Source organism: Electrophorus electricus, chromosome 7 (assembly GCF_013358815.1).
Source record: "Electrophorus electricus isolate fEleEle1 chromosome 7, fEleEle1.pri, whole genome shotgun sequence".
NCBI classification, from domain to species: Eukaryota; Metazoa; Chordata; class Actinopteri; order Gymnotiformes; family Gymnotidae; genus Electrophorus; species Electrophorus electricus.
The window spans coordinates 13,247,231-13,257,368 of NC_049541.1; the positions used below are offsets into that span (position 1 = coordinate 13,247,231).

The 10,138-nt window shown below is 39.7% G+C and overlaps 1 protein-coding gene across 1 annotated transcript; it reads right to left on the minus strand.

Annotated features, from left to right (window-relative positions):
- Nucleotides 1-567: 567 nt before the first annotated feature.
- il17rel (interleukin 17 receptor E-like) lies at nucleotides 568-9,182 on the minus strand. Its single transcript, XM_035528598.1, has 18 exons — nucleotides 8,923-9,182; nucleotides 7,699-7,726; nucleotides 7,173-7,316; nucleotides 6,680-6,786; nucleotides 6,302-6,419; nucleotides 6,046-6,090; nucleotides 5,784-5,923; nucleotides 5,208-5,279; nucleotides 5,062-5,116; nucleotides 4,798-4,961; nucleotides 4,641-4,685; nucleotides 4,387-4,444; nucleotides 3,890-4,026; nucleotides 2,516-2,581; nucleotides 2,354-2,411; nucleotides 1,874-1,993; nucleotides 1,456-1,518; nucleotides 568-1,035 (listed from the first exon to the last, which is right to left on the minus strand). The coding sequence occupies exons 1-18, from the start codon at nucleotides 9,019-9,021 to the stop codon at nucleotides 881-883; spliced, it is 1,674 nt and encodes a 557-aa protein (XP_035384491.1). The 5' UTR covers nucleotides 9,022-9,182; the 3' UTR covers nucleotides 568-880.
- Nucleotides 9,183-10,138: the final 956 nt, after the last annotated feature.

A 10,138-nucleotide genomic window follows, 5' to 3' on the forward strand; every position in this document is an offset into this window, starting at 1 on the left:
TACTCGCTCTGCATCTAGTAGCCTACTTAAAGAGTACCATCAACGAGATGCAGGTACAATCAATTATAATTACTCACCTTACTGTATCTCAGAACAAATATTGATTAAGTCACTTCTATTATACAGCATGCAGCTTGTGATTCTGGGAAGTGGCATTGGACTGATGGAAACACAGCCTTTCAGGTATACTGCAAATTTCAGGAAACTGAATGTCTGAGCTTTTCACTTTTAAAGTGGTTGCTAAGCACCCCTCATTTCCTTCTGTTATCTTTCGCTCTATATTCGGCTGAAGGGAGTAGAATCCTGTAGTCTTATCTGGTGACTTACATGTATCAACATAACACTATGTTGTGTGTTATACATAATTGCTCAGGAAGGATGAAAGATTCTGTCTTAAAGCCAAAGCAGGTATCTCAGGTTCAAAGCTAAGATCTCCCATGGAATGACTGTCACATTTAAGTTTCTAACTGCCACAGAACACCTGGTAACTCTTAGGGAACGTGATTTGCCAAAAAGCACATTTTTATTTTATCTCAGGAAGCTTAAAATGGGATGACACACAAAATATCAATATTTATTTAGAATTTTTTCAAACAGAATGTCCAGTATCACTGGATATTCATAAATGAGCTGCAGTCATTAAATTTCAACAGGAACAGGCATAAACAATAGGCATCTCTCAAAACATACAGGACATATATCATATAAATAAATGTATTCTACACCTCAACATGAAATGAGAAATGTGTGCAATGGTCTTTTAAAAAAGGAGGATGACAGCACAATAAAGGATTTTCATGAAACACTCCAGCAATGCATAAATAAAGAATTTAAAAAAAGAATACAACTAAGTATATACCGTCTTTGGCAAACTCCAGAGCTACACTTCAAAGTGCTCTGTAAAGCCTTCCAGTAGATTTGACTTGTCACCATGTCTTAACTGTGGGCTTCCTGAGTGGCATGGCACATGAAGACAGGCTTTGCACGCAAGCTCAGTTTCTAAGCTTGACTTCCCAGTCATTGGAGAACATGAGCCTGAAATGTATTGGGAACAATATTGGTCAAGGAATTACATATTGTTTGCAAACTGAGTGGTTTGCAGGTCCTTAAATATGCTTTGTTATTGGTTGTGTTTTGCACAAATAAACATTAAGGCCAATAATGCCCTGTTCTTGTTAAATAACATGAAAGCAACTAGTAACATGGGTTTCTAATTAGCTCAGTTTGGGTGGTGGAGAGGACTACAGATGGGATCTGTATTCATTGTATTCATTGATAAATAATTAAGTAAAAAAAGTATTTGGGTAGTGAATCAGATTTTTGTGCCTTACTGTACTTGTGCTTCTTAGTGTTTGCTAAATCTTATTATGTTTTAGGTTTTCCAAATGATCTGCTTATGCTGAATACAGTTAAAATGAAAATAGGTACTTAGAAGTAAAAACATATTTTTCTTACCTGTGTGAACTCCTGGCAAGCTGACATTATCCAGAGCCTTGCTCACCGATTTGAACTGGTAAACTTGAAATTGAACATGGGCATCAGCGCAAATTACAGACATGTTGTTCATTGCGTTCCTTTTTTTCTACCTTGTATGTTATGCATAGGCATGTCTGGCAAGTCAGAAGCATTACAACTGGTCTGTCTGCGTGTGACGGGACGCGACAAATCACACTGATCATATACAAAAGAGTAAACAACAAAAAAAAAAAAAAACAGACTAGCCTGCTATGAAGGCATGGGCTACTAATATGCTGATGAATTAATGCATTCAGATATTCACACGTCTGGGAATGATGTTTTTTCCCTACTCTGCATGAGTGCAAGATTTTTGCATTGCTATGTCACATGAGCACAGCCATGCAAAACAGCTTACCAGTCATCGCAATGGCCATGACAAGAGTAGCCATGACGATAGCCATAGCCAGGATCGCCGCCAATGGCACCACGCATTCGAGCCATCCAGTGCTCGCGCCAGCATATTCGAAAGGTAGGGCTGTGGAGAGAGAAGGCGACCATTATGTGAAGACAACTGTCGCCATCAGATCTTCCCACAGCTTTATTTTTCACATGTGGAAAACATGTTTGCCTCAGGATTTCTACTTTTGTTAGAGCTCGGGCATGTCTTAAGGTGACGTCACATATACAGTCACAAAGGGTGCTGTTAGGCATGTTGGGGCTTGCAGGGAGCACAAACATTCCAAAATGCAGAAATGACCCACCTTAGAACTGACAGATAATATCTTGTATGACAGGAACTGATAAACTTTGTACGTTGATTGCAATTTTCTCAGGTATTCATATTCCTCTTAAAGAATAAAAAGTCCCGCAATGAGTAAACTGGATAAAAACTTACAACATGGGAGCTGGCAGTAGAGAATGGTGATTCCATATTCCGTATCTGCCCTCTTTGCCTGAGTAAGTAGAGGATTTAATTAGCACTGTCATTTAAGAAGATTTTCTTGTGGATACTGAAGTTGGTCACATGAGCACTCAGCCTCCAATTCATCTCTCTTACCTTGATGCAGTATCCAGGCTGGCAGAGATCCATGGTCAGATTGGGTTGCACAGGCTTAAATTTCTCCTGTTAAAGCAGTAGAAACATGCTGAGCTGAGGTCTACCATGTCTTAAATCTTGAACCTTCCCCCTCCAGTATTATTAATTATTGTGGCTCTGGCCTTGGCTTTGGCTATATTGCCGAAGGCTGCATTAGGCAAATGAACCCTAATAAATCACAAAATTCATTTAATTTGTTGCTGAAATTTTTGCAGTGAATATGCTGAACAATTTCAGACATTTCTAACAAGTGTTCTGTGGATGGTTTGATGAATGTCGACATTTGTGAAATATGCAGCAAGATAATCAAGTCAATATTTTGGAGAACAACACATTTAAGATGCAGATATTCAAAGGCATGTTATGAAAGGACTCTTGGACTCCTGAATTATATAGTTGTGCCAGATGACTCATTCCTTCTTATCTTGTACTGCTGGGAAATTCAGTGCAATTTTAAAATGGGCAATTAAATAATGTGGCTTCTTTTCAAATGTACAACAGTGCTTTTTTTGAAAGTTTCAGCATGCTTCCATGCATGTTGTCATTATTTAAATGTAATTTAATAATTCATTCATTTTATTATTAAGAATTCAATTGTAGATTAATCAAAAATAATGCCGTCACTGTAGATTTAAAAAAGCTAGTTTCTTGGGCAATGAGCGAAAGAAGAAGATTGCAGTCAGAGGCGCTTGATATGAGCTTTCTCTGCTGGGTAGTAGTGCTTCTGCTCGGTGACAGGGTGAGGAGCTTGCATGTCCCAGAGGAGCTCAGAGTAGAAGCACTGCTCCTCTATGTTGAGAAGAGTTAGTTGAGGTGGTTTGGCATCTGGCCAACTCTTAAAGCTTACCAAGTAAAGCTTACCACTTACAACAAAGCGATTTAAAAAAAAATCTTTTAGCATGGTGGATCATGTTTTTACCACAGTGGAATGTACAAATATTGAAAATGCCATTTTTGGTTGTTGCAATTTGTATTCACACTATGTCTGATAGGCCTTCACTATATCTTTTGTTATTACTAGTTTCATTTATTATTTCCCCCTCTACATCTATCTAGATATCTTTCTATTTATCTATCTGTCGTGAGAATCATTAACGTGTGTAATTCTGACAGTTTGTTGCCTTTGGTGCATAGTCAGTTACTCAGTTATGTTTTGTTTAGACAGTGCTAATCTTTACAAAGCTTTCATACTATGAGCTTTAAGACGATGATGATGTGACAAGTATAGCTAATCACCATAATGGAGATAAATCTCTACATATATCAGAAATGTCTCATTATTTGACTGGATATTGGCTGGAGAGTTCCTTTTACAGGTCCATAACTCTGACTTACCACATCAACTAAGGAGGTGTGTGTGTTTTCACACATATCAGACCCAGTCCTGGAACATGTGCTCACAGAGAGACTTGCCCTGACCCGTGATGTCACAAGCAGCTGTGGCTGACTTTCTTTCACTTCCAGGTACCAGACTAAAAGACACATATGCAAAGGGAAGTTTTAAAAAGGTCATATAAATGTCTGTTTACTTACACTACAGAGTTTATACATTAACCTAGTGGTTAGCTCTTCCCTAGTGTATTGTGCTATGTAGGAAGGTTGCAAAGTATCACTTTATATTACATTATCATATTATCCTCTATTGTCAGGCATAAACTACACCTGAACAGCATTATGCATCCAATTTATTTACTCAACTTCTATAAATACATGTAAAAAAAAAGATATATATATATATGCATTAAAAAAATCAGTCACTGTATGGCTCAAGTAACTTCAGTAAACAGGGAGTTGCAGCAGTAAATTTGTATTAATAAAGGGAGAGTAATTACCTGGGAAATCCCCCTCCGAAAATGGGCACTTAACCCACACCCCAGCCTCTGTCTTGAACTAAGGTTGAAACACAAATAAGGTCACACAGTCTGAAAAATGGGTGATAGTGTTATTCACATGATTCAACCCAGCGTGCAGTGTGGTGAGCCTGATGCAGTACTGTACCTACATGGTAATGTTAGCGCTGCCCTTTAATCATAAAAAGCCAGAGTGCGGTTGATGAAAGGGAAGCAAATGAAAAGGTAACATTTACCTTCATACAAAGTCGTGGGTGAGGATCCACTGCTGAATATGTCACCTGAAAAAGGTTGTGTGGTTAGGAACAAATTAAACGTCTCTGTACTCTTAATCCTTCATCTTTCCTTTCTTTCTTGTGTTTGGTTTTTCTTTAGTTTCAGTGACAGGCTTACTTTTCCTTTGACGTAGGTCTGATGAGAATGGGCGAGGTCTTCGCACATGCCCCCATCGTGTAGTTCGCACAGACTCACGACAGCATTGATGTGGCATGCTGCTTCCCATGACAGTGTCCCTGTCACAGGGTCAAAGGCTATGCCCGACCACAGCTCCTCAACCCCTGAGGAATGACAGGGTTAGAGTCGCCCCAGCTCACCGGCAAGAAAGCTGATGCCTCTGTCTGTGCTGCTTACATGTGCCTTAACTCCAAGTGTACTTACGATGTTTGAAAGGGCACACCTGCACTCGCGGCGCATCTGTCATTACTGACCAGCCCTAGAACAAAACACCACCACATAGCAAATGCTACTCAGATACCTCTCCTATTGTTGTTAATGTATCAGACTGACATTCTGTTTCCGGTTACCTCAATACACAAGCACGGCACAGGTCTGGAATACTTCAAGGTAGCATTCTTCAGTGGATTCTCCTTTTTTAACTGCAAGAAGAAACCCAACTTGGAATTTTGCACAACTCTATTTTTGGAAAGTCACATGATTTTCTGTACTAGTTTTCCTGGCCAAGATTGTATATTGTAAACAGGTTTGATGACCTGGTTTTGTAGGGTGTTTTGTAGGGATACACTACTACCTATGGCCCCTACCCATGTGCATGTCTTGCAGCTGTAAGGCCTGGTGTTATAAGTGATATGTTTCCCTTGTTCTACTTCCCTACGGGTATGTTAGTGTAGCAGAACCTAATGCGCTGCCACTTTCTGCTTAAAACATGGCAGCATACATCATGAAGTTTCAAAGCCAATCACTGGACACTTCCTCCAGATCTGTTCATGTAAATGTAAATTATGTAAATGTTCAGCATGTGGAAGTCTCTGCTTTATTCGGCTCACTAAGTTCTGATCAAAACCGAGAATCCTGGCTGACTGATATTAGGTGGAACATGACTCTTGCCACTTCCCAGAAGGACAGTAGTTAGAATGACTCACCAGCACATGTTCCCCAGTGCCTGTGCAGAGGAAGCCCTTGTGACATAGCCTTAGGTGATAGTCTCTGTCCTCCAGCATCTCTGACACACTTACGGCCAGCTCCTTCCTTTCCACATCCACCTCATAGTGAATCCTCCCCGCTTTCAAGACAGGAAATATTAAATGTCATGCACTCTTTACAATACTGAAGTTACTGTACAAATAAGTTTTTGTATGAGCATAGAGAGGATGGTTTCTTGGAAGTGTTATAGTCTAAACTTACTGATGCATTCAGTAACACTTCTTCGTATGTCCATGTTGCTGCAATCTGACATAAGTAAGAAATAAAAAGTACAAGTCAAAATGGACCCATTCAAATAGATTTTCTGATCTATGTCAGCAGATAAATCTACCTTTAAACTGGTTCAAGCTTGCACATTTCTAATACATACAAGTCTGTATCACTCAGAAAGTGATTTTTTTACTTAGCAAAAAGTAAATGATACTGGAACCTCCTCCCCTCCCCCTCTCTTCCATACCTGGAGCATGGTGTAATCTGAAAACATCCATGTCACAAAACCATGGCCAGGTTTTGAGAGTTATATGCATATCTTGCCCTACGCCAACTTCCAGGCAGTCATCCTGAATATTCACCTTCTGTATGTAATTGGACAAACGTCATCGACTGTTAGTTTGAGTGACATATATAAGCAAAGTTCTGATAAACACAGTTGTTTTTAAGAAACACGGTTGTTCTTTGCCTCATCTGTCTATGGCACAGGAGTAGAGTGCACTTGTACTTGCATGCAAGAGTTTACTGCTATGCTCCCTTGACATAACTAATCTATGGAAATATGTGCTATGAATGAATGAAAGTTTAATGTATATTGTTGGCAACACAGCCTGCGCAGTAATACCTGCTTGTCCACCAGTTTTGCTCGCTGTGTTTTGGGGAAGTTCACAATCCTGCAACGCTCCATCAGCCCTGCTGCAAACGTGCAAAAGTAGATCCCATGGATGTGTTCTGGAGGAGAGGAACAGACCTGCAGTCACACACACGTCAACAAGGCCAGTAGCAGCAGACGTGAAATATGCGATGTGATATGGAATTTATTAGCAGTATAGCTTTTTGTGTAAGTTTGAAAAATAAATGCTACAGAAACTCTGCTCACTGAGTTGGACCAGTGTACTAATGCAGAGAGAAAAAGTGCTTGGGTTGCCACCTTTATAGGGTTTCAACCTCTAACTGACTAGTTCTACATGAACCCCTACATAATCGGTTTTGAATTAACTGCTAAAACTAATGTCAAACTAATGTAACTCCCATATTCAAGTCTGCAGGAGGTGGTTTAACCCTGGTCATTTTGCTTATGATAGGACGGGTGTGTGAATGAGACAGGAGCTATGTACCACTGATCTGCAGAACAGTGCTGACTCTGAGATGGACAGAACACCGCTGGCTCGAGTCACACCTCATCACCGTAGAAACACTGGTGTTGGTGAAAACGTCACTGCTCATGCTGTCTGGGGGTTTCTTGCAGAACCCAAATGACACTGGGAAAGCAAAAAGCCCAAAAGGCCCAGGTCAGGTCTCATTCTGACCAAATGCATGGGGGATTTGGGTAATCCTCTGGTCTCTAATCAGTGTGCATTCTGTTTTAGGTTGTCAGTTTTTAGTTAAGTGGAACAGAATAGGGTTTGGAAAGAGCTAGAATGCAATTAAGAATGACTGACACAGGAGGAGTGAGGTATGAAATATTTTTTTAAATCAGTTCTGTTCCAACCTTTGACAGTACACTAACTAATAAATGTTGAGGGAAGCTTCTGGCTTCCTGTAAAGATTACATAGTTATGAGATAAGAGCGGCAATCACCCACATAACCAGTCCCACACACCCACTAGTAGAAGATTTAAAAAAAACAAAATCACTACTCACCATGAGATTTGGCTTTGCAGCGAAGTCCCTGTAAAGAGAGACACCCAATAGTACAGCTCAGCACTTCTGCTTTATCATGACGCACACCGCAGGAACATATCACACACATCACGTCATGCAGTAAGAGTCACTAGCCATTGATGTCACCATAATGGATGGGTCTGGCATGCAGCCAAGCAGCAGGAAGCTCAGAGACAAAAGGGGTTTTCCCAGTGTGCTTTGTGCAGCGCTACATCCTGGTTCCACACCGAATTCAAGTGCAATTGCGGCTATATGTGCAGACATCCATATCGATAACGTCCTCACTATACCTTTTTATGTCTATTACAACAAGTAATGCTTCCTTGGGAAGACTAGAAATTGGATAAGCCTTGTAATTATATAAGTCCATAATTACTGTAATATCTGTTCACAGTGTTCTGGTGAAAAAACAGAATCGAAACAGGAATAGGAAATGTCACCCATTGTGTTTTCCTTAGGATGTATCATTGGATAAGTACAGTAAGTTGTAAAAGCACAGGGGAGGAAGTTTTGACTTCACGCTCAATTGACATTGCCTTAGATTTCTTTTTTACACTGTAAAACATTTTGTAATCATTTCTAATGACAGTGTTGTAAGTGGTAAACCATTTTACCCCATTAGTAAAATGGTCTTGCATGAAGTCCATATTAATGTGCATGCCAAAGTCACTGGAATACACTAAATATCATATAAGGGTTAAGATAGAGCTGTGTTACACTGCTAGTTCTAAAGTGTGTAGAATATGTATTGTGGCATTTTCAAAAGCAGGCATTTGTATTTTGTTGTCAACTCATTCTGTCAAATTAATGATTAAAGGTTCAAATATTAATAATGTTCAGAGGGATAAATATAGCCTAGATTACATAATGAGTAACAGCTATGCTACACACCCATGCATACATCCACATGCACATACCTATCCACCCACAGTCTTCTGTTACTATCTTTGTACCATATTTCCAATAAACACTGATTTAACGTAACGTATGCCTACATGCCTTCAGCTTTTTAGACTTTTTTACTACTACTGTGACTACCACTACCTCATACTTATACTGAACATAATTTACCAGCCTAGCAATAATAAATTCAAGTCAAATTTGACTTGAACTTGTTAGTGCTCTGCATTAATCTCTAATAGATTTAGCATAAAGAAGTGAACTTCTAAAGGAGAATATAATTTATGGTAGAATTTCAGGTACCTGAGAGCAGTGGACTCCGCACTGCTCTATCTTCTCTATCCTTTCTCCTTGCACTCTGGAGCTGTAGAAAGCTAGCAGCAGAAACACCACCTTCTTCATCCTGATAAAAACTGAATCTGGGTGAGAGCTGAATTGAGTCAAGAAACTGCTCAGGAGCCCAAGCCCGTTTGGTGATAAAGTTAGAGAAAAGAGTTTTGACAGAGCAGCTGGAGACTGGGGCTACACGAAGCTTAGACTAAGGGCAAGCAAAGGTTGTTATTCCAAACTGTAGCTCTGCTCTACCTGTTCTGTTTATAAACCGAAGCTCTGCTCTACCTGTTCTGTTTCCTCCTAAATCTTTGCAGCCCTCTGAGTCAAAGATGAGCTTTTAATATGTTTGGCCAAGAGGAGGGAAAATAACCCGCCCCATAAGGCTTGCTCTCCCTCCCTCCTCCATCTAGCCTCTCTCTCTCTCTCTCTCTCTCTCTCTCTCTCTCTCTCTCTCTCTCTCTCTCTATCTATCTATCTATCTATCTATCTATCTATCTATCTATCTATCTCTCTCTCTCTCTCTCTCTCTCTCTCTCTCTCTCTCCATATATATATATATTTATATCTGTCTGTCTCTTTGTACACATACACACTGTTTGGCTTGTAGTAAAAGAGGAGAGACATATCTAGATACAATGTTGTCTAGTACCTACACAGCTTAGAATGCAATTTCAAGCTGCTTGAATGGATGTGTATTGAATATAATGTCCTGCAGGGATATTGCGCCCTTTGGTTGATGAAGTGAAGACCTGTGTTGTATGTTGCATGTATGGATTGGTGGTTTCTACAGCAGGGTTTATTTGGGATAGAGGTTGAAGTGGTGTTGAAAAGGTTGTTGAAAAATGAGAACTGAGCAACTGCTTCTGATTGGCTCTGAATTAGGTCAAACCTCAGACTTGCAGTTTTAAAGTTAAATCAGGTCATTTTGAAATGCAAGTTGGTCTTTGTGCAATATACAAATAAAACAGATATCGATATTGCAAACTCTACAGCTGCAATCTCTGGCTGTAGATACTTTTGAGCAGTCTTTTTTTTGTCATAATGCCAGTAATGTTTAAACCAGTTTAAATGGGCAACCCTGCAGTCATATAGAATGTGTTAAACTGTACTAACAGGTAACTGGTTTTCTGTAGGTCAGATCAATTTATTTAATAAAACAACTGTGCTTTCTACTTAAATTGATACT

Coding starts and splice junctions, on each gene's coding strand:
- il17rel (XM_035528598.1), bottom strand. CDS start 9,021: ATGAAGAAGGTGGTGTTTCTGCTGCTAGCTTTCTACAGCTCCAGAGTG. Junction 7,317..7,698: donor CTGCAAAGCCAAATCTCATG/GTGAGTAGTGAT, acceptor TTGCTTTCCCAG/TGTCATTTGGGTTCTGCAAG. Junction 2,412..2,515: donor AGCCTGGATACTGCATCAAG/GTAAGAGAGATG, acceptor CTACTTACTCAG/GCAAAGAGGGCAGATACGGA.